Source organism: Arachis hypogaea, chromosome 19 (genome assembly GCF_003086295.3).
Source record: "Arachis hypogaea cultivar Tifrunner chromosome 19, arahy.Tifrunner.gnm2.J5K5, whole genome shotgun sequence".
Classification (NCBI taxonomy): domain Eukaryota; kingdom Viridiplantae; phylum Streptophyta; class Magnoliopsida; order Fabales; family Fabaceae; genus Arachis; species Arachis hypogaea.
In genome coordinates, this window is record NC_092054.1 from 156,711,305 (window position 1) to 156,737,665 (window position 26,361).

Genomic DNA, 26,361 nt, shown 5'->3' on the forward strand with positions numbered 1-26,361 from the left:
AACAAAATACCAGCCTCGTCATAATATAATAATCATTATTGATCTGAGAATTAGATCAAATTAATTGGTTAAACTGAATTAATTAAAACTTATTCATATGATCATTTTGGTTTAGACTAAAAAATTTGTTAAAATCTGATAAAATCGATAAACTAATGTGATTTTTTTTTCTGAAAAATAGTTAAAAGATTAACTTTTAAAAAGAAAATATTTCTTTAGAAAAATATATATTTTACAAAAAATACTATTATTATCATTATTATATTTGATAATTAAATTTTTAAATCTCTAATTTTACATGATTCAATAAACGTTTTCAATCATGCAAACGAAGAATACGAAGCTATAAAGTGTAGTATAAGCTACGAAGCATGTTCCAGTTCCACTTAACTAACTACGTGTGTGGCTGAGAGAGAATGTCTCATTTTCACTTTCAAATCAAATATTAGGTGGGTGGTGTCACTCAACGACTTACACTCTTCCACACCTTTCAATGCAAGTTGGTGAGCCACTACCCTAATCCATAATCTTTTCTTTTCAACTTTAAACGGATGGAAAATGAAAATCATTTTCAATATTCATTCATTCATTCATCAAGAAGACTCCAATTACAAAACAATAAGTTTGGTATCACAAATAGCTTTTAACAGAGGAAACAGAGGAAACAGAGCACTCATGAATTAACAAAACACAAAGAAACTACTTAATCGGGTTTATGCATAGCACCCCATATATAATCTTCTTCATCAAACTTGTTTAGTTGGTATAATAGTAATAATGTCACTGATCAAGCTTGCTTCCTTTAACATCCACAACAAACCTGTATCTCACATCGTTCTTCTCCAGTCTTTCCACTGCTGTGTTGATATAATCCATGTTCACAATCTCAATCATCGAACTCAGTCCCTTCTCCTTCCAGAATTGCAGCATCTCCTCTGTCTCCTTCATGCTCCCAATGAAGCTTCCCGTGATTGATTTCCTCCCTACACACACACCCCAATACCAATATTAACATTAAAACCAGTATATGAAATCAAAAGAGTGGTTGGTTGGTTCAGAAGTAGTTACTTACCAAGCATGACCATAGGGCTAACGAATTGAAGAGGGGTGTTGATGACACCCATCAAGATCAACTTGCCATCAAGCTTGAGAAGAGACAGATAAGGTTCAAGAGGGTGTCCAACAGGGACAGTGTCAATGATGTAATCAAGTGAATCAGCAGCTTCTTGCATGCTTGAAGAATCAGAGCTAACCAAGTAGCTATCAGCACCAAGATCCTCAAGTGCTTCTTTCTTCTTCTTATCAGAAGAGCTTATAACAGTGATGTGGTGACCCAGTGCCTTTGCTATCTTCACACCCATGTGTCCAACTCCACCAAGCCCCAATATTCCACCTCTCATGCCACTCTTCTTCAACCCAAAGTGCGCCAGTGGACTGTACACAGTCACACCTGCACACAACAATGGCGCAACTTGCTCTGGCTCCATGCCTTCTGGTATCTTCACAACAAACCTGAAGTGAACATTGAACATCATATCAAATGATGGGTATTTCAGGATTCGCATAAAGACAAGGACTTGAATGAAGAAGCTACTTACTTTTGCTCAACGATCATGGTTTCAGCGAAGCCACCCTGAGTGGGTCTTCCATCAATGTAAACATCGTTGTAAGACCAGATCTTCTTGCTGCAGTAATTCTCTACTTCAGATTCGCATGCAGAGCAGGTTTTGCAGCACCCAACGAGGAGTCCTGCTCCCACGATCTCACCCACTTTGAACCTCGTAACGTTGGAGCCAACCTCGAGAACCTCCCCTACGACTTCGTGGCCAGGGACCATAGGGTAATTGGACATGCCAAGATCGTTTTTAATTTGGTGGAGATCGGAATGGCAGAGTCCACAGTAGTGAACTTTGATGTAAACATCATCGGGGCCCGTGTCTCTGCATGCATGGATTTCAATTTAATGTTGAATGACACAAGAGATTTTTGTTAGTTAATTAGTACAAGTGATGGAAGAGATTATTAATTACCTGAGAGGGTATGTGTATGGAGAAAGAACACCAGAAGGGTCTCTAGCTGCCCATCCAACAGTTGTCCTTTCGGTCTCAAGGCTACCCATTTTTCTTGTGAATCTCAATGAAAATGGATCTTAGCTTTTAGATTTAGTGGCTGTTGCAGATAAGAAGGATATATAAAGAAAAGTAAGGTCCCATACATGATGCCAAATACCAAGGTGGTGGGTGGGCTCCACCTTGTGGTAGGTGAGTGACTATGCACCCTATTTTTTTTTTCAAAAATGTTATTAAAATACTAAAATTAGTTATTAAAATCAACTACTAATATATTTGTGTATAAATATATGTATAATTTAATTTATTTTTAATATATATTTAAATTTTAACATATATTTTGCATTTATAATTGATTTTAATTTATACACACATAATTCTATATTCGTCCAAATTCATTTTAAAAAATACTACTTGTATAACACTAATCAGCCTTTAATCATATTTAATTATTTTTTTTTATTAAAACATATCCCTATTTTTTAGATACATATCTATAAATTAATTTAATTTAAATATTAAAAACAAAAATTTCTCTAACAACATAATTCACTTCATAGGTAGTTATTGGGACTTTGCTTCTTTTACGTAACTTCTGATAATAAATACGATTTGTTATTCTTTTTTTACGTAACATTTACACTGCTTTAGTGAATTTCAAACGAACAAGAACCTTCAAGCTGAAGCCTCCTCTTTTCATATCACCACCTTCCAGCTGAAGCATCCTCTCGTCTTCATTGGTGGAAGGTATCACCACTTTTTACATATGTGCTTTAGTAATGTTATGAAATATCATGTTCATCATTTTTAATTATATTTAAAAATAAACATACAAACTCCATTCTTATTTAATCGAAACAAGTTTGATTTTATTTGATTTTATCAATAGAATTGTTACAAATAAAGTATTTTGAGTAAAGAAGCAAAAAAAAATTTATAGTTTAAGAGAGAAGATGGAGCTGATATGGTCATAAAAATTGTGTATTTTTTAATTATAACACATCTAATAGTAGGACTAGAATATTATATACAAAATATTTTTAAAACACATCCAAAATCGTAAAATTTTAGTTTTTAAATATAAACGTTTTCAAAATCGTTAAATTATAATTTTTAAATATAAAAATTTTCAAAACCAGTTAAACTCACTTCAATTATTTTTTTTATTCAAAATATTCAAAACTCATGTAAACAACACATCTAAAATTAAATAAACAACATAAACACATTTAAAATTATGTATTAACACATCTAAATTATTATCATTGTAGTTCTAAATTACATATTAAACACAAAAAAAATTAAACTTAAATACACATCCAAAATTATAAGAATGCACTCTAAATATTTTATAACACATCCAAAACTCATGTAAAAAAATTTATATATGTACATAAAAACATAATGAACAACATAAACACATCCAAAATTAATTTAGAATTTAATAAGGGGGAGACGCTACAACTCTGGATCTTTACGAGCGAAGATTTTACTAGTGATTTAAGATAGTTTAAGATTTATTTTAGAATTTTAAATTCGAAATTTTGAATTCTAACTAATTTGATTTTTGGATGTGTATTTAAACTGTAATATATTAATAATTAAATATATTAAATCTGAAACAAAAATTTAAAATTTAAATTTAAATTTTAAATTTTGGTTTTATTTAGTTTGTTTTTTGAATGTGTATTTAATTTTAACAAGACACTAAATCTATTTATAATTTTTAGATGTGTTTGTTTTATTTTTTAAAATTATTGTAATAAAAGGCTGAATATTGTACAACTTTTAAAGAATACCTAGTTAAATTGATTCACTTTTAGTCAAATCTCTCTATTATTTTAAAATTATCTATAAATATAAGATATATATTAAAATATAAATATATATTAAAAATAATTAAATTATTTATTTATATACAAATATATTAATAATTAATTTTAATATATAAATAATATTTTTAAAAATAAATATATATATATATATATATAATTATTTTATATAAGATGAATATATTTATAAATAATTTATTTTAAAAATCTATTTCAAACATAAATAAAAAAAAAGTAGATATTTTCTGTGCGTTGTACTGATATAAAGGAGAAAATATTGCTTTTGCATCTGATTATTTATCTTGAGGCAACAAATATATGACTATCTGAGTGACCGAAATTATAAAGGGAAAGAAATCTTCCAATTAAGCTCGGTTTGCGCATGCGGATATGGTTACTAAAATTGCATCATACATACGTCAATTTTATTTCTTTATTTGCATATAAAAATAAATGAATGGTTATATTTTCTGTGGTCCAAAAGTTGCTGGGACTTCCTATTCCATTTCGTGTTCTTTTTCTCTCAGTGAATTGAACTTATTAGTTATTACTTTAACTAATAACTTGCTAACTGTAGAAAGAAGGGAGTTACTAATAATTAGGAGTAGAATTCTCTCTATTAGCTATTAATATGAATTAATTTTTGTTCGTAATTGGTAATTAATTAAAAGTCAACTAATATAATACCCAGAGACGATAAAGTTAGATAAAATATTAGAAGAGAACAAAAATATTTATATAATAAAATAAAACTAAAATAAAATTTTAAAGATGACTAAACTAAAATTTATATATAATTTACATATAAAAAATTAAAATTAGGAAGGCCATTACTCTCCTTTCCTATCACTAGGTTCTGTCCCTGATAACACCTATCTATATATATAAGAAAGTAGAAAAAGTTTTGGAATCAATATTTTTATTAAACTTTAGTCTGTACTTAATCAATAAAATTTTTTTATATTGTTAAATATAATTTTATATTATTAAAAATATTAATAATAATTAATTGATAGTTACAAATTACAAAAATTGATATCCTAAACCCTAACACTCCTTTCACACGTTCGTGCTACAATCACTCCACCACTTACCATTTTCTCTTTCGTAAGTTTATTTTTTGGTAAATTTTTCGTTAGGTGTCTGTTTGTTTTTGGATACTTAAGCAAAAAAGTTAGGTGCATGATTTGACGTGAACCAATTTATTTTAATATTTTCTTATATATATATATATATATATATATATATATATTATCAGCAAGAGTTGAATGTTTATGCCAATGAGTAATAGCTCAAATGACATAGTCTCTCCATACTCAATTAAGAAGTTGCGAGTTCGAGTCTTCTATCTTTGGTTAAAAAAAAAAGAGTTGAAGGTTTATCATTATCAAAATATAATATTTTTATTCAGCTATATATATTATATAGAAATAGACTTTTTTTTTTAATTTGACAGAAGGCAGAAAATGAAAAATAGAATACCGGACAATCAATGTGAGTCCTTTGAGATTATCCCTACATTACCCCAAATGTGTAATTTTTATTAATTAATCTTAACTAATAAAGACTTAAAATATTCACCAAAACAAACTAAACTACTATTTCATCACATACACTAGAGAAATAAAATGGATAAAGGGTGGATGAAAAGGAAGATAATATTTTAGTTGAAGATGTTGATCGTTGGTGGCCAAGTCGTAACTAACTCAAGTTAAAAAATTAACTTTATTAATTAATAATAAAATATTATTTATATATTAAAATTAATTATCAAAATTAATTATTATGTATAAATACATATGTTATATAATTCATTTTAATATATATTTTATATTAACAGCAAATTTTAATAACTGATTTTAGTATATACTTAATATGATTAATTAATAGTTGTATGTTAAATTATATCAAATAATAAATATGTGTAGGTTACATGGAAAAATTTTTATTAATAATTTTACCAAAAATATAAACAATTGTGAAAATATATTATTGCATTATTTTGTATATATTTTTAAAATTGAGATTTAAAATCATTTAAAAGATAAATGTGTTCACCATTTAATCAATGTAATATATTGTTTTCTATCTTTTTTAATTTTTTTTTATTTTTTCTAGTTAAGGATAAAATTTTTAAATAAGACTAAACCATCAAAATAGATACTAATATAGATAAAATTTTCTGATGTTAGAAATTCTCTCGCCGGACATCAAACAATCATTCACGTAGTTATCAAAATGATTATCCAACATTTGTTAATTGTATATACTTAAATTGACTCGTACAAAATAACCACTCTTACGGGGTAGAAAGAATCGACGATAACGCATGGAGACAGGGGAGGAGATTCAATAGTGGAGGAACAAGATGTGCAAGTCATTCCTTTGATGTGCATCCGACATACCTGAACATTTCTCTCATTGAATTCGTCTCTGTCTAAGGTGGCTTCAAAACCAGCATTTTCAATGGCCTCCCAAATGGTCTCGTCGTTAACGAAAGTGGGGTAGAAGAGGACTTGAACACAGTTGTTAAGAACATCTATGTTGCAAAAGGTGGCCGGAACTCAAGCCTCCATCGTTGCATACGCAAGTTAACGCCAGAAAATTGTTAGCCATGGTGGCATACGAACAACAACTAACATAACAACAACAACATCGGTCAGAGATGAAAGAGGAGGAGGAGTCGAATTGGTGGGAGTAAGGGTGGCGTCGATGAGGTGGGGCACAGCAGCAACAACGGCACGATGGGGAAGACAAGCGGAGCGCGAAGAGGCTGGACAATTGACGCAAACTGCGCGACGGTGCTGCTCGGGCGGTTGCGGTGTGCACAACTGTTGGTGGGAGAGACTGGGCGAGAAGGAAGTCACCTCGCATGGGGAAGAGAAAGGCCGTTTTGCACTATACGTAATTGTTGCAAATTCTTATTTAATTTGACTTTCAAATTAGAAATTATTAAAAATCAATTAATTTAATTTTATTTCTATTGTACACATTGTACACTAAATTTATTGGTTCTCCATATTTTTTCTTTAAAAAAATAGAGGTAAATATCAAATCAATACCCGAAAGATTCTGACGCTGACAAAATAATCCCCGAAAGATTTTAAAATTTGACAAAAGTGACCACTTCTCAATTGAATTACTTGGAGTTAAGGTTTAAGGGTGACATGTCCGTTAACAATTTTCATAATTATAAAATTTACCACTTTTAATTTTTATAATTTTAAAAACACCCCAATTTCAATTTTTTAAAATCCTCCTCCAATTTTCTTCTTCTTCCCCAATAAACTCCTCTTCATTTTCGTTCATCGCTGCCTCTACCTTCCTCCTTCTTCTTCCTCCGACTAACCTCCGACTCTGACTTACTACAACAGCGCCGCCTTTCTCCCCTCTCTCTTCTAACCAAAGATGCTTATCTGAGACTCAACCCTTCTTCACAAGACTCAACCCCTTTTTCATTTCTCTTTTTTTTTTTTTTTTTCTTGACCCAGTGGTTGTGATGCTATTATGGCTGTTGAGCTCATGATAGGTAGTCATAGAAACGACAACAGCAGCAGTGGCTTCGCCACTTCTAAGGCTGAAGAGAACGCCGTCCAAGAAGTGGCATCTTTATCAGACTCAGCCCCAATACTTTAGCGCTTCTTCTTCTTTGTCAATCAAGGCATTTTCATTACCATTATCATCCATAGAAACTGACACCTTAATAGCGTGGTTCAATTCACGTTCAATCTCTTGATCCGCCCCAAAAGAAATTAGATTTTCGCTGTCAACTTGCCCCCACTCCCAATTTTCATAAGCATCTTGTCTAAAATATTTGATGTATCCTTCTTAGCCGTCTTACTTGAGGTCTCTCTGGTGAAAAAAGGAGAAGAAAAAAAGATATTAAGATTTTTTGAAAATGATGATGATTTAGAAAAAGAGCGAGAGTTCCAGAAAAAACGGATTAGAGTATTTTAAAAATTAAATTGGGGTATTTTTAAAATTATAAAAGTTAAAAGTAGTAAATTTTGTAATTATAAAAATTGTTAACTGACATGTTACCCTTAAACTTTAACTCCAGGTAACTCAACTGAAGGTTGGTCACTTTTGTCAAATTTTAAAATTTTTCAAAAATTATTTTGTCAATAATAAAAATTAGATACCATTTTACTAGAGTTAGAATCTTTCATATACTAATTTGGTATTTACCTCAAAAAAATATAAATAAAAAATAGTAGGTACACGAGGCTAGAATTGTAGCATTATAGATTTAGAGTAGTTATGTTGTGTTAGTCAGTTACACTGTGTTTGGAACAAAAGAAAACTAAAGGAAAGAAAGTGGAGAGAATGAAAATGAATGGAAAACTTGGTTTTCCTTTGATTGGATGTGAAAGGAAATTTGATGGAAAGGAAAAAAATGGACGTGGGACTCATGTTAAAGTTTTCACTTCACTTGTGGAAAGAAAACAGAGAAAAATTTGTAAGTAAGTGTAATATTACAAATTTACCCTTTATGTTATATTAATATTATAATTTTTATATAATATAAATAAGGATATTAATGTAATTTTATTTAGTTATGATTTTCTCTCTTCTTATTTTTCTTTCTACTTTCTTTTTTTTTATTTTCTCCTCATCCAAACAACACAACAAAAATTAACTTTTCCTTCCATTTTCTTTCCATCCATTTTTTTTTTCATAGGTAGTTTAATTTTCTGACTCAATTGAAATTGTAATTTACAAAGGCGAGTGGTAGTTCGCATCAATGCATTCACAATGGTGCTCTTTCAGCTAAAGTCATATTGGCGCACAAAGCCAAAGTTCCGGAAATGTGGGACCAAAACGAGAGATGACCCTTTTTAATAATAATAAAATATTTGATACATAAAAAATATTAACTAAAAACAGTTAAAATTTGTGTTATTTATTATTTATTAATTTTAATAATAATTATTAAATATTAAATAAAATAAATTTTAATTATTTTTTAATATTACTGTATAAAAAAATTAAAATACTAAAACTATTATTAATAAAAAAGTTTAAAATAAACAAATTAATATATTGACAATTTTATTTTGTATATTTTATATAAAAAAATTCAATTAGTAATTCTAATATGTATTTTTAAGATATATATTGATTAAACAAAAAAGAAACATCAGTCATTGAAAATGAAATCGAAAAAAAAAGCAGATAAGCAAAGTGAGACGGACAAATTAATAATTGATCAGATAAACAAGGAGAAGTTGTTTCCTCTGAATGAAATGATTTATTTCTTCGCACATAATTCTTTTTTTATTGAAACAGGGTTAAACGTCAAAAAGAAACGATAATTAAAAAAAAAAAAGAGAGAAACTAAATACAAATCATATTGGGTAAAGTGATCCCTCTATCATGCTCATTGAGGATGCTAACTAACTCTGACAGTGACAAGTCCCAGAATAAAAAATCTTCCTCTAAATTTATACTTTTTCTAACTAGAGAATCAGCACAACTATTTCTTGGCACATAATTTATAGCATTCATGTGTTTCATGGGCCTCATAGTTGGCCCGGTAACAATAAGTTTCCAAAATTAAGAGTTTGATTGCTTTTTTATTTTTTATTTTTATTTTTAGTATTTTTTATTTTTAAAATTTTGTGAAAGAAGAAGTGAAGATAAAAAACAGGATTTTATTGTTTTCACTTTTTTCTTCACAAAATTTAAAAAATATAAAACACTGAAAATAAAAACAAAAAATAAAAATGCAAATATAAATGTTTCACTAATGCAATTCTACTTTCTCTATATATCCAAGTGCCAGAAAATAAATATTCTTTGTCTATTCTCTGTACCCACTTCACAAGTTTATTGTTTAATAAACAAAACTTTGAAGCTAGTTAAGATATTCAATTAAGGTAAGGAAACACATGCAACTTAAATTATGCAAAACCCAACCTAATGATATATCTTAGTATGACAAGAATTCACTTAATCATACTCCTAATGCATACAAACATCTGAGAATGCAATTTATTACTTGCTTAAGAATCAAATGATTAAATTTGAACATGACAAACGTGCAGCCAATTATTGAATTTGTGTTACTCAAATATTCACATTGTTTTATTCCCATTAACACGTAAACACTTGATTGAGATTTTTATTAGAAGATAAAGATTAAAGACTATAACATTCTACCATCTCAGTAGCATATCAGCATCATTTCCAGAATTAGTGTCCTATGCCAGCACAGCAGGGCACTAATTAAATGACTAATTTAAATAATAAATTAATGAGCCTCTCATCTTATAAACTCTTTATTCTTCCTTGTTTTCTTTGATGTGGGACTAACTTTCAACACTCTTCACACTTGCAACATTAACACTTGATTTATGACCCTTTCCACCAGGGCTTGGCCCTGAGTGCATCATGGTCCAAACCGTTCTTGCAGTTGTGTTAACCTCAAGTGGCCGAGCCGCAGCCGCAGCCGCCGCAAGGAAATGAAGAACAAGAAGAAGCATAAGAACACTAAAACAGAAAATCCTCACTTTCTTATAACTATACATTATTTTGTTAATGGTCTTAATTGAATTTGAACTTTGAAGTTGATACTATATATGCATGAAACTATGACAAGTTGACAACCCTATATATATATAAGAGAAATGAAGGAGGGTATGGAAAATAAAGAATGAAAATGATATGCATTGAAATTTGAAACTGAAAAAAAGTGTTGACTCAAAACTCTTGGATGTGTTAATTTCCACATTTCAAGCTTTGGTTTGAACAGTGAGGCCTACACTTGAGAGGGTTTTGAGTAACATTGTCTTATGGTTCCCATCAACACTTGATTTCAATACAAAAAGGTAACATTTACTTCAGCCTCACGTTACAAAAACCACGCCAACTCTCTTGATATATGTTTTTTCCTACTTTTCTTAATCTATACGGTGACCAAAGAACTGAAATTCTAAGTGAATAGTGCACCTAATATCGAACTTGGTGCTTTAACATTAGCTTCAAAATTTCACTTATATTTATTTTCCTTTTTTAGGTATTCACAATCTACAAATTCATATATTATTAGCCAAGTTGATGTTTACACAATAAGGTTAAGAAAATTATCATTAAACACTAAGTTTTTGTATTCCACTATTAAATTTTAACATAGTCCCTGCTTTAATACTCAAACTTTTGTTCTTTATCATAAAAATAGTGCTAAAAATTGAAGAAGTAAAGGAAAGACAAAAGAGGAAGGGGGTAATCCATTGAAGTCTGATTTTCTTTTGCAACAGAATATTTTAGTTATGGTTTTACTGTTGAAAGCGAAAGCATGGATTTATTTTACTAAGTACTTCAGCAATGCAAGCAACTAAGCCTGCTAGTGCCCAAAATCTATTAAAAGAAAAAAAATTCTAGGAGAGTCACTTTCATGATTTTTTCTTAAAGCTGATGTGATACTTCAGTTTAGTCTCATGAAAAAAAGATGGATAAGTTTGGGAAGTTAAGGATGGCCATTTACCATGTTAGCTGATTTAGAATCAAGCAGTGTTTCTTAATGTTCAAAATTAGGTTCTAGTGAAATCTGATATTGATGGTTGTATAAGTAGTAATCATGACATTGACTAGCAAAGAAAGTCAATGTTAAAAATAATTTAAGCCTAGCTATAAGCCTATAACTCAGAGTTAGGCAACAGTGCACTTTGCATTTCTGAGTCTTGTTAAATCTTATTTTTCATCAGCCAATGTTCCAAAATCATTTAAATCTCATGCATAAGTTAGTTGCACAGTTTAATTCTGTACACATTATTGAGTATCTCCAGATATATTCTAAATTTCTCTATAAATTTAAACCACAACAGTGAAGAGATAATAGTATTCTATCTATTTGAATCTACACTTATGTCAAAAGAGTAGATATGTGTTACATTTTTGTTAGTTAAAAACATTCCAGATTGATGATACATTCAGTGAATGTTGTAAAGTACCTACCGTACACTGTTGTTAACTAATTTAAGTGATGAAATGAATGATGAAAGTTAGTGAAAGTGAAGCATGAACTCTGCACATGTTGCTTATGAATTGAAAGTAGCCGAAAGGAGAGAGACCCATTTTCGTCATTGTCTTCCTTTACGCTTTTCCTAACTCACTTACAAGAAAATAAGTCTAGAATTTTCAGTTCTTGATTAGAGTGCTCTCTTCTTTTTCTGAAATTTGACTCATAGAAAACCAATTAAGTAGGAGGTGTAATGTACATTTGTACATCAACAAGAAGATCTTTTTGGTTTGGTGCTGATTTCTACTGTTACATTAAGAAAATGGTGCACCGTCTGGATCTCCAAAAGATTTGCTTGACAATGATTAGTTTGGATGAGAAAAGTAAAAAACAGAATTTTGGTTCACACTTCACACCTATATTTTGGTTCATGCTTGGAATAATATTAGGAACTACTTTTGGCTAACCTATGCTAACTAAATTCCTAACTCTTTCTAAAATTTCAATCTTAACACTTTGCATTCTTTTCGAATTAGTTTTCTTCTTCTTGTCCTTTTTTTTTTGTTAAGATTTATATTCAATAATCAGTAAAAGTTAGTGTAGAACTTAAAAAGCAGCTTTTTATAAGCACAAAAATGTGACAATAGACCAATTTCATAAGGAAAAGTATATAAAACCAACTCCTAATCAGTTAAGAATGGAACAACTTTATTAATTATAATTATATTAATAATTAATTTTAAATTTTTAAATTCAAAATTTAAAAAATTTAAAATTGATTAAATAAACATAATTAAAACCTATAAAAACCTCAATCTTCTCTCTTACATTAACTTACCCACTTCCAATAATCACACACACAGACCCCACCGTGAGGCCCTCTTCGCTTTCTCAGTGCGACTCACTCCTCTTCTGGCACCTCTCTGAGCAAGAATTGAAATATCGGATTTCAACCCACATGCGGATTTCAACTTTAGTTGACAACACCAGGACTCTGCACTTATCGGTACTATCTTTCGATTCTTCTGCAATGTAGCGATCACAATCTTGAATGAGTTTGGTGAATCTGGAATCATCAGGAGCAAAAGAGGCACCAATTTGGAGTGCTACCTTTGCAGTTTGATACTCTTCCAGCTTAATGAACGCAGTTCCCTTACGAAGGTAGGCCTTAGCCAGCAAAGGACTCAATTGAATGGTTTTGTTCGCATCAGAAACAGCTTCTGAAGTTCTCGAGCTTGTATAAAAAAAACATTCATTTAATATGAAAAAAAAATCATAATACTTAACAAAAGAAATATCAATTATATTTTAGCAAAAATAATTAAACATCTATAAAATTTAAAAAAAATTATAAAATTCTTAAAGAAATAGAGACATTAGATTCTGATATTTATCAGAAGAAACATCCATATATATTAACTTATTTTTATTAAGATGAGTTTCGAGATCCAGCCCATTAAAAAGTTGGCAGGAGTTGGGTGAACTCCTTCTTAGTTTAATAGGTTAATGCATAATCATTAATTTCCCAAAAGATGGGACTTAATTTATTGCTTGGACATGGATTTAATCACTATATATTAATTTCTGCTATATGGTCAATTGGTTCTTTGCATGAAACTAATGAATATAACAATTTTCTGGCACAGCCCTTTTTCTTTTTTGTGGTTGTCAGTGTCTTTTTGGTTCCACCTCACAATGGCGGCTTTTAAACCATAGACTTAATTCTAAATTAGCAACTCATTTGGGATTTATTTCCATATGCTAAAACAAACAAAATTATGTGTTTAGAGTTTAGTTGTTTTTAGGAATTTAACTTCCTCAAGCAATCCTACTCAGAGTGGGACTCTTAACTGAGATTTTCCAACTTAATAACAATATCTCCAACATTATATAGTTAATGGATTAAAACTCACATTGTAAAACTTATCTGTTAATCTTAACATCCAAATTAATAGTGGTTAGGTTCAAAGCCATGTGGTGACTTAGAGAAAAATAAATTAAAAACACTTACTTGATTCTTCCTAGGTCCAAAGTAAAGGAATTCTCTTATTAGAAATTTCAGTGACTGCATGAGAAATTGCAACTTTCTTTGACTTATATGCTCAACATGTCACTTTCAAGAAACCCCATATTTTCAAAATGAAGAACCTGCCTTGTGTGTTTCCTCAGCAAAGGTATAGATCTGGTGCCACCTCACTATTTCTACATGGTTTGTGAATAGTAAATAAAGCACACTCTTTGATAATAAATCTCATAGCAGCAGAGGGTTTTGTTTTTGTTCCCTATAAATAGGCCACTTGAGCAATACAAGAAATAATAAGCCTTGACCTTATTATTATTATTATTCTTGATTCAAACATGGACACAAGACCACTCAAGTGTGTGTGTGTGACCTTCCTCCTCACCCTTATTCTTCTTGCTTCTGTATCAGAATCCAGGCCATTGCATAGTCCTGTAAATGGTGTGTTAAGAACATTGAAGAACTCTGGTCCAAGCCCTGGTAAAGGCCACATGCTTAAAAAGCTTCAAAACGTTGCACAGATCAAGCACTCTGGACCTAGCCCCGGTATTGGTCACAACGTTAACAATTCTCAAAACCTTGGAGACATTAAGGAATCTGGTCCTAGCCCCGGTGTTGGTCATTGATTCAGTTCATACATCTCCTAGTTCTTATGCTTTTTTTCATTTTGCATTAGACTAGTGATGTATACTCTCTTATCATTTTTAACTTGTAACATATTATTATTATTATATAGTCCATAGCATACATGTTACTTGTGACATCTCCTGCATTTCAATCTATATATTTCATTTCTATGATTATGCATTTATTTGTTACCACAGTAGATTAAAAATGCTATAGCAGATACATTAATTAAGAAGATCATGGATACTTAATTAGTGGATGCCGCATTGGAACATTATTTAAATATATATATATATATGGTTGTTCAGATTTTTATCCCTCCATTGTTTTGAAAGAGACTAATTGTTTTGATGGTTAGTTGGTTACTTTACGGGTGGGTTTGTTTGTCCTATGAAGAAAATATATTTAGAGAAAATGATAAATAAGTCCTTGACCTTTTGTCCCGCGGATATTTTCGTTTCTGACTATTGAAAAATACTTTTAAATCCCTGACCTTCACAAAACTTGGACGGATCAGTCCCTGACGGATGCATTTGGATGGAGGGACTGATCCGTCCAAGTTTTGTGAATGTCAGGAACTTAAAAGTATTTTTCAATGGTCATGGACGAAAATATTCACGGGACAAAAGGTCAGGACCTATTTATTCTTTTCTCATTTATTTATGAAAAGAAAACAATAGAAAGTTGTGTGTCGGAGTTTAGGTGAGCAAATTCCTGCAGAGAATGTGGCAAATTTTTTTTTTTTCCATATAAAAACGAAAATGAAAATCGAAAACGGCGAAAAGCACGTGATTTTTTTTTGGACATTGAAAAGCACATAATTTTGACTTTTGACATACATGGCCCAGACCTAATGGGCGGTGGTGCTACGGCCCAATCTTCATGTCTGGGCTTACAACCTACCTATGTCTCAAACCAAAATAATTTAATATTTATTTATTAACAAAATTGTTATAGTATCTAAAATATAGTGTTTAATTTATTAATAAATATTAAAGATTAATATTTAATTTAAAAAGTATAAAAATAAATATTTTTTAAATTAAGCAAAAGTTAAACATTATAGAATTTATCGTATACTGAATCACCAGAATAAATTGGATGATTTTATCATGACAAAAAAAATGGATGATTTTCTTGTTGGTACATGTCCATGAAAAATGTGATGATATATCTATAGAGTATGATTCATAAGTAGAAGAGTCATACTACTGCATGATAACTATTTTTGAATCGACATATCGCTAATATATTGGAGGCAAGCTTGACCACCAAAGTAAGCACAACAACATATCATCTCCAACAATCTCATCTCACCTCATAAAGTTATAACTCAAATGGCATAGTCTCCCCATACTCAATTAAGAGATTGCGGGTTCGAATCTTCTATCTTTGATAAAAAAAAAAAAAGAACGGTGCAAAAGTTAAAAATATAATCCCATGATTACTGTCAATAAATTATAGTTTAAATGGTATAGTCTTTCTATACTAACTTCCTTTAGTGGAAAAAGTAAAACAAGCATTAGCCTCCCTCCTTTTCCTTAATTTACTTTAATGATGCCTAACGACTGTTGTTAATTTTTTTTTTTTGAGATATAGTTATTTATATATTTTCTCTTATCAAATTAAGTTGTAAGACAAAACAAATTATTATATAATATTAACATTTTTATTACATACAATTATAAATTCAATTTTTGTTACTAAAAAAAACATATAAAAATATATAAAATTTTATGTAAATCTAGAAAAAAAATATTAAAAATTTAATTATTCATATATCTCTTTGGATCACCTTAAATTTTTTGAACAAATAGTTTCAAGTAACAAGATTTTCCATATATAACTTGTCTATTTTCTAAATACGTATTGTTTAGTAGTGTGTAAATCTAAAATAAGGATTAGAAATCCGGTGGTGCATGCATGATGCAAATTATATTATGGTTATTGGTGACTAACTTGATGCATGTTGATATCATCATCAACAGTAATCAAACTAGCTAGTGCCTTAAAAAGAAGTAGTGCTCCATTCTGCTTTCTTCTCAAAATAAAGATAGATTTTAAATCCAAATTTTTAAATTAAAAAAAAATAAAAACTTTGAGCAGAAGCATCTCCTGTTATATAAGGTTTCTATTCAAATGATGTACTTTAACAATTTTATACATAATTAATGTATGGAATACGGATTAACTTTGCTTACGGCTTGGAATTCAGCCATGATTTTAAGGTCACATAAAATAATTCATCTGTCAGTAACTATTAATTTTTTGTGTGTGTCTGTGTGATATTATTAAATTTTAAATCAAAATTGTAAGGAGTATTTTCATTTTTTAAATTGTTATTTAATTCTCATCAGTTAATTTTTTTCTATTTCTGGATTATAGATTTATTATTGTTTTTAATTTAAATTTAAAAATATTAATAAAATAAAATTTTAAATTTTATAATCATAAACTCCAAATCCTAAAACAAAATTAACATTAAATCGATAAAACAAATAATACAAAACAAACATATTCATTTACTCTCAAAACATGCAAGAAATTTATACAATATACCTAAAATAATTACTCATATAATTCATAAATCATATTCATTTTACCAATCGTTTCTTTGAAACATGCATTTTTTGTCAGAGTAGGGCCACTAACCTTCAACGGAGACATGGCGGCAACTGGCAAGACGACGGCGAGAGCAGAGACGATAGCAAGCGGTGACTCGAAGGTGAGCTGGTCCAAGCCACGGACAGAGAAGCCAGCGAGGATGGGGACGACGTGCCGAGCTACCTGGGTTCCGAAAAAGGAGAAGAGGAAGAAGTGGAAGCGCTGAGAACCTGGGGACAGCCGCGGCAAAGAATCTAGGGCTAGGATTTTGCCGTTTTGGTTTGGGACTTTTAATACTTTGCTTCAGAAGGGGGGCAAAAATGATTAGGGAAATTGGAGAAGATGAAGAACGATTGATTTTTTATTTTTTTGATATGTTTTACTTTGCTTCAGAGGGAGGGGACGAATGATTAGGAAAATTGGAGAAGATAAAGAACGATTGATTTTTAGTTTTTTTTTATGTTTTTATTTTGTTGTTTAAATTATTTGAAACTATAAAATTAGGATTAATTGAATTCTAAAATTTGATTAATTTAAAAGAGTATTTTTGTCTAATCAAATAAAAAATATTTAAGATGACTTTTTATAAAATTAAACAAAAAATATTTTTTATTTTTATTTAATTAAAAGAGTGTATTAGTAAAACACGAAAATGAAAATAAAAAACGGCGAAAAGCACGTGATTTTTTTTTGGACATTGAAAAGCACATAATTTTGACTTTTGACATACATGGCCCAGATGGCCCAGACCTAATGGGCGGTGGTGCTACGGCCCAATCTTCATGTCTGGGCTTACAACCTACCTATGTCTCAAACAAAATAATTTAATATTTATTTATTAACAAAATTGTTATAGTATCTAAAAAATAGTGTTTAATTTATTAATAAATATTAAAGGTTAATATTTAATTTAAAAAGTATAAAAATAAATATTTTTTAAATTAAGCAAAAGTTAAACATTATATATCTATAGAGTATGATTCATAAGTAAAAGAGTCATACTACTGCATGATAAAAATTTTTCAATCAACATATCGCTAATATATTGGAAAAAAAACAAAGAAACTAAATAATAGGTTTTCTCTTGTTTTTGTAAAGATAGATGAAATAATATGTTTTCTCTTGTGTTTATTATTATTATGAAACAGATATCATCTCACTTCATAAAGTTATTAACATGGACGGTGCAAAAGTTAAAAATATAATTCCATGATTACGCTGTGTTAAGAGTATCGTTATCGTTTCTTAATTAATAAGATTCTGAAAACCATGCAAGCATATACATGGCTTCATTCACAAAATAATTATATTATATGAACTACTAAATAGTAGCACTTGAATGCATAAGGTCTATTACTCCACTCAACAGAAGTGGATGAAATTAGAAGAAAGAGCACATACAGTGTACGCACAGTTAAAAGAAGCATTAGCCTCCCTCCTTTACTTTAATTTTAATTAATATGATGCCTAACAATTGTTGTTTTTTTTTTTTCAGATATAATTATTTATGTATTTTCTCTTATCAAATTAAGTTGTAAGACAAAAAAAATTATTATATAATATTAAAATTTTTATTACATAAAATTATAAATTCAATTTTTGTTACTAAAAAAAAGAAACATATAAAAATATATAAAATTTTACGTAAATCTAAAAAAAATTTCTTATATTAAAAAAGTATTAAAGATTTAATTATTCATATATATCTTTCGATGACCTTAAATTTTTTTAACAAATAGTTTCAAGTAACAAGATTTTTCATATATAACTAATAACTTGTCTATTTTATAAATACGTATTGTTTAATAACTTGTCTATTTCTCATCAACATCATCGTATTCGGAAACTACTATAGTTGATGAAGCCGGTCCTAGCCCTAGAGGAAGAGGCCATGACTCACCAGTCACCACTACTTCCACACTACTACTATTATCAATTGCAACACTAATTTGACTTATAACTTATAAGGCGTCCATTTACATGCTAGATAAAAAAAAAATAAATTAAACAAAAAAGTTTGAGCATAAAATAATTCATCTGTCAGTAACTATATTAATCTTTTGTGTGTCTGTGTGATATTATTAAATTTTAAATAAAAATTGTAAGGAGTATTTTCATTTTTAAGATTCTTATTTAATTCTCATCAATTAATTTTTTTTCTATTTCTGGATTATAGATTTATAAATAAAATTTTAAATTTTATAATTATAAACTCCAACCCCTAAAACAAAACTAACATTATATTAAATTGATACAATAAATAATACAAAACAAACATATTCATTTACTCTCAAAACATGCAAGAAATATGTACCTAAAACAATTACTCATATAGTTCATAATAAAAATATTATTTGCACGTTAAAAATAGTCATTATATATTTGTATATAAATTCATGTATAATTTAATTTATTTTAAATATAAATTTTGTTTATTTTATATATATTATTTTATATTAATAACTATTTTTAAGAGGTAAATATCAATTAGGTATCTGAAAGATTTTAATACTGGTTAAATAGTATCTGACTTTTGTTATTGACAAAATAGTTCATAAGAGCAACTCCAATGGACAAGAATTTGAGGTCCTATTTTTAACAAAAGTAGGAAGGCACCGTTGAAAGGGAGAAAAATGAGTTCCTGCACGGGTCTCAAGGTAAGAAAATTCCTCTAAATAGGGACTCAAATTAACCAATAATAACTTGCTCCTTCGCAAGTTATTATAAAAAAAAACAATAATATAAAATCTGAAATAATTAAATCATAATTAATTTATTAATAATTTTAATAATTAAATAGATTAAATAATTAAATTCTTATTTAATTAATAATTTATATTAATTATTTATATCATAATTAATATTGAATATTATTTATATTATTATATTAAATTATAATTAATTAAATTTACTTACATTAAAAAATAAATTTAATTTTTACACTTTATAAAATAATTTTTAGTTGGGTTGGTTATTTTTATTTTTAAAATTTAAAATGCTAAGGACATTATTAAAATTAGCAGTTGTAAACACAAAATTATAAATTAGTGTAATCCCAAATTATATATTGTGTATTATTGTTATATATGAATTTATTTAATATTAATATCTTTTAATAGTAAATTATTTTTAAATTTAAATAATATTATTGAAAAAAATCAATTACATTAATTTTAAGTATTTTAATTAATTAATTAAGTGGGACCACAACATGGACTAAAGTTAGTTCATCCTAATGGAGAAGAGAGATGCTTTGAGTTCCTATTTACTGTTTATGACGCAAAAGCTAATGTGGAGTTACTTTTTATGATAGGTGGGCCATAAATAGGGATTGAGATGAGTTTCCTACTGGAGATTGTCTAAAAGATTTTAAAATTTCACAAAATCACCCAACCCTAAAAAGATGACGTCATAGTGAATAGAAAATGCTGATGTGGCTGTCGAAAGAGAGCTCCGACGACGTTTTCGGTCTTTTTCTTCTTCTTCTTTGCCATAACAAAAGGGGACACAGCGACGAGGTGCTTCAATGGCGGAGGAGACACTTCTTCTTCTTTGCCATGGCGGAAGGGAACGCAGCGGCGAGGTGCTGCCATGGTAGAGGGGACGCGGAAGAGATGCAACGGCGTGTTGAAGAAGAAGAGAGGTGAACATGAGAATACAGCAAGCTACTGCCATGGCAGAAAGGTAAGCAACGGCATGCTATGGCGGTTTAGCGGAAGGGGACGCGAAAGAGTTCGCAGTGGCATGTTAAAGAAGAAGAAGCGACGAACACGAAGAACACGACGAGGTGCAGCAGCGTGCTACGGCGGTCTGCTTTTTCAGCTGTTATAGTGGAAGGGGACGCAACGGCATATTGAAGAAAAAGAAGTAGCGAACATGAAGAAGAAGGAGCTGCCGGAAACGTTGTTGGAGCTCTCTGTCATCATCAGAGCTTTCTTTCGATGGCCACATCAACATTTTTCGTTCACCGTGATGTTATCCTTTTCACGGTTTGGTGATTTTGTTAAATTTTAAAATCTTTCAAGGACTATTTCGTTAATAACAAAAATCAGGTACTATTTTGTCAGCACTAAAATCTTTCGGCATTTACCTCCTATTTTTAACTATTGATTTTGGTATTTACCTACCATAATTGAATTCATAAACTATCAAATTTGCATGACGTGTTCAAAAATAAATAGCCGGGTTCTAAACCAAAACAATCCTACATATCAGATGAGAAGATAGACATATATGGCTCAACAGAAAGCAAGAAGCTCGACCAGACACAATAAAATAATAATGATGTATACCAACTTATTAATTGTATCCAAGTCTCTTTTTTCATTCGTCCTGTCTCTATCGTATTCGGAGAGGCAAAGGATAGATACGTTTCCATTTGCAGATTAAATTCATCTGCACATATAAATATAATTACGTATTTTTGTAACTCATTCCCAACCAAGGATAGTGGTTAACAGTGTCATATGTCTTGCAATCGGTCAAAGCTCCAAAGTCTGAGGCTTTGGATATTAATCATATATGATCGGAATTTTAGTTAGTTTTTGGCCATATTAAAATATACATTATTATTGTGTAGCTAGGCTCCATCACCATCCCACACCTGAACATATACTTTTGCCTTTCGTCAGCTTTGAAAAGTGTATGATAATGCAAATAAGATTAAGGGGGAAATCATATGCATATATAACACTACTTTAGAATAGTTGCCCCGTTTCGTGAAATGAAAGAGATGCAATGCATGAAGACATGAAGTCCCCTATTTAAATTGCTAGTACAGCACTTATCATATCATAATAAAAAATATTAAAAAACTATCAGAATTGACGTGTACCACAAAGTTCGGATAAAACCGTAACCAACCATATAATTTAGATACACCCAAAAAACACAGAAAAGCCAAATCAAATTCAGATAGACGTCACCAACGTCTCTTCTGTTATCAACAAATAGAAGAGAATCTCGAAACAAACTAAAAACGTCACACATCATCCGTCTATATAAGCGGACAAACTCGACTCAGAAAAGCAGGTTAGAAATACTCTCACTTTTACTTATTTACCTCATATTTGAATACCTTCTCTAACTTGAGCGTCGGAGTGCTTTTTACAAGTGCTCCTGCCGCCGTGTTCTACAAACGCCGAGGTTAATCTCGAGCTTGCTCCTGAGGCAACCTATAGCTCTTCCTCGTAGCAGATAGCCTCACTCGGAGACGCATACCTCGGCCCGAACTGAACGGAACAAGAATTATTTAAGATTAAAATTTATGCGCAATTATTTCTATGTGAAGTTAATAATTAAAAATTGTTAGATTATAATTTTGTGAAACTTGTTAAATGATCTAATAGTTCTTAAATGTTAATTTCATATAAAAGTAACTGTAAGCGAGTTTTTATCATTATTTAATTAGAATTTAGAAGTGATTCATGCAGCTTAGTTTCTACTTATTAGTTTGCCTATGGACCAAACTGGTGGGAATATGCATGGTATAGTATGATCAATGAAAAGTTAGAATGGTGAGGTTCAATTCATGTTTCGGGAAAAAGGTATATACATACAGTGTCCACAGTAATTAAAAGGTATATACATAAGACTACTCAAATGAATAATTAATGTGTCAACAATTTTTGGTGATGTCACTTTCGTCCTAAAGGTGTTTGTTTTTCGAATTTCATTCCAAACTCACAATTCCACGGGGCTCATCAGCTTGCACAAGCTAATTAAGTCGAATCTTCATAGCAACTTCAATGGAATGAGGAGATACTTTTTCACTCAGACAGCCATATCTATCTCATCTTTCTCTATGTATAGCTAACTAACTATATGTTTAGGCTATATAGAAAATTATTTAACTAAATTCTTAGCTTCTTCATCATATTTGTGTTTATTTATCTAGAGATAACAAAACTTATGGTAATCTCTATCTATTGGTTTGTGAGAAGACTGAGAACTAATTTATCACTGATTATAGTTCTAGTTAAAGAATTTATCGTTAATTAGTTAGTTAATAGGACAGAATTCGAATTATTGATTTTTATTTAAACAAACTAATAAATTAACTATTAGACTAATTTAAATTGATTTTTAGAAATATAATTTAACACACACACATATATATATATATATATATATATATATATATATATATATATATATATATATATATATATATATATATATATATAGAAAGACTTTAATCCCATATTGGACTAAACTAAAATTAATTGAATAATAAACTTACAAGATAACAGAGAATATGAAAATATTTGATAATTAAAAAATATTAATTAAAAATTATTATTTTTTATTTTATTTAATATATTTTATAATAAATAAGATAAGCTTGAGTTTTTTTATAATAACTTAACTTTGTTATGTACAAATTGGAGGTAGACATGTTATGCATTGTTACCTAAATACCTATATTTTGGTGCATGATGTCCGCCTTAATTAGCAAAGTAGTGATGTAGCGGACTCTAATTAATTGATTTTATGGGCGTAATAGTCACATGCATTATACATGTTATATCAATGAACAGTATATAGTATATACTACTCCACACATACAGGTCCAAAATTAAATAAACTCCTTCCAAAACATACTATAAAAAGGGGTGCACAATGTTACTCTCTCTTCACAAGAAAAAAAAAAAAAAACCATTCACTAATCATATATACATACATTATAACATTAATATCATGGTTGCTAGACTCAAATCCTTTGCCTTGTTTCTCATTTTACTATCTTTCATGTTAGGTGGCATGTCAACGCCACTAGAACCAACAATAAAAAGTATCAAAGTTGTGAAGCCATCATACATGGCAGTGAAGAGTTTGGTTGCTGAAGCTGGTGATAATCATAGGAAAAGGAACATGGTTAGGAAACTAGTAGTTGATGAAGCTGGTCCTAGCCCCCGAGGAGAAGGCCATAGCACACCACCTACATATTATTAATAATAATTAACTCAACAAAGCACACTTTCATGATGAAGAAAGTTGCCTTAATTATATTATCACTTGGCTTTTTCGCTTTTATGTTGTGTCATGCATGGTCATTTTCTCTGTGTGTGTGTTTGTGATACTGAATAATAATGTTTTGTCATTTTCGATTATTGTGTCATTTCTAGCTACTAGCTAGCCCTACTATATGTAATAATAATGTAACAACTTAGCTCTTTACAAAAGTTACTATTGTTGTATTATATATTCCTACCTAGTTCCAAAAAGATTTCAATGAAAGGGAGTTCCAATCCGATCTATATGTCATTTCTACTTATTATTATATGTCATTTTCTTTCTAAATAAAGACCATTATTATTGTTTCCGATCTTACTCAAAACAATGAATCCTTGCATTTCTATTTTTCTCGTGACACTTTTATTACTAGTAATTACAAGAAAAATTCCTTGCACAATTTTATAGTATGAAGTGATAAAACTGAGTAATTTTGTTATATTTGACCTGATGACAAATTAAAGCAATAACTACTAACTAATCAGCCATCAATTATTTAAAAGAACAAAATTTGGAAAAAAATTCATTTGGGCCAATAACTAACTACATTTATCTTTACTTTAAAAACTGTTTTTTTTTAATCCTCTTAAGTCTTTTCTACCGGACCTAATGAATTCTTAATTGGAATTTGAAGATCCTTTTTTATTTTTTTATTTTCTTTTTTATTTTCAACTCATTGTAGTATTTTACATTGTTAAAAGGTCATATTTCAAAACAATCATATGATGACAAAATTATCAAAGATTGGCATTCTGTATTTCTATTCAACAACACATGAATTGTTTCATGATTTTGGATATGTGATTGTTGAATTTTTTTTGGAAAGAAATAGGAAAAAATGGATTAATATTGATTTGATGTGACTCATTATCCGAGATCCATTCTGAACCGGATGGATCATAGAACTATAATGAAATACACGATCAACCACCAGTTATCAAATTTGAAAAAGAATCAGAAAAAATGGTTTGATCCTCTTATTTTGATTTCTCGAACCGAGAGATCCATAAATCGGGATCTTAATGCATGTAGATACAGATGGTCCAATGGGAGCAAGAATTTTCAAGAATATTTAAAACTTCTCAATTCTGAGCAGAATAGCCATTTTCAAGTAGTGTTCGATCGATTACGTATTAATCAATATTCGAATGATTGGTCTGAGATTGAGGTTTAATTTGTCACCAAGATGCCAATACATTTTTACTTTGTTGATTTGTTAATTAAAAAAAAATAGTTAATTTCTTAACCGAACAACATAATTGAACACGTTAAATGATTATAAATGTGACATCATATACAAACCATCATATATATTTTCCTTTTAGATTTTTGAGAAATACTTTTGTTTTCTATTAATGCTTAAAATGTTCTTTTAGATTGAATGTTTTAATTTAGGAACTAAAAGATAAAGATATTAACGTGAATTATGTTAATTCTTCTATCGTCTATTTTGTAAATGTGTGATGAATTCATAGTTTCATACTAACATAACCAATTAATTGTCGTCGTTACAATTATTGAAAAAATCTGTTCAACAAATGAATAATCTTGTACCTGAAATACGATGGTTGAGACTTGAGAGTGAATTATCGTAGACTAAGGTTTCATTTTATAACATTTTACATTTTAAAAATAATTTATTAAAATTGACTTTTAAAAAATAACATTTCAAAAATTGTTGTATTTATACTCAAACTAAAAATAACTTTCTAATCAACACAAACAATAATAATTATATTTATTAAAATAATTTTTAAATTTAAATAAATTATAATAAATTTAGATATTAAATTAACATATGAAATTATATTAAATTTTTTAATTTTAATAAGTATAATTAATTTTTAAAAATTATAAATATATGATTTTTTTATTTAGGTTAAAGTACTAAATTGTCTGGCGTAATTCTGTTTTGATTCTTAAGGTTTAAAATGTTCTATTTAAATCCAAAAAAGTTTCATTTAGCATCAATTTAGTCCCACAGTGAGGTCAAAGTTAAATAATTAACGGAATGTTCTACATAACAACAGTACAAGAACAAAATCGATAATCTGGAGAATAAGTACAAGCTCTAGAGGCACAAAATCAGTCGTTGATGCATCAATACATTTATTTATCATTCTCTTTAGCTCTATAAAAAATATTTTATTTATATCATAAGAAAAATAATAAATAAATGTATTGATGCATCAACGATTGATTTTATACCTCTGGAGTTTCTACTTGTTCTCCAGA

General features: G+C 29.3%; 1 protein-coding gene and 1 long non-coding RNA gene across 2 annotated transcripts; one reads left to right on the plus strand and one right to left on the minus strand.

Annotated features, from left to right (window-relative positions):
• Window positions 1-565: 565 nt before the first annotated feature.
• Window positions 566-2,194, minus strand: LOC112775398 (cinnamyl alcohol dehydrogenase 1). The gene is made up of 4 exons (XM_025818984.2): window positions 2,031-2,194; window positions 1,599-1,940; window positions 1,073-1,512; window positions 566-983 (listed from the first exon to the last, which is right to left on the minus strand). Exons 1-4 carry the CDS (start codon window positions 2,117-2,119, stop codon window positions 781-783), a joined length of 1,074 nt encoding a protein of 357 aa, XP_025674769.1. The 5' UTR covers window positions 2,120-2,194; the 3' UTR covers window positions 566-780.
• A 19,811-nt stretch (window positions 2,195-22,005) lies between these two features.
• LOC140181884 (uncharacterized) lies at window positions 22,006-24,373 on the plus strand. The gene is made up of 2 exons (XR_011877522.1): window positions 22,006-22,143; window positions 23,870-24,373. It is a non-coding gene; the product is annotated as an uncharacterized lncRNA (long non-coding RNA).
• The last annotated feature ends 1,988 nt before the right edge of the window (window positions 24,374-26,361 follow it).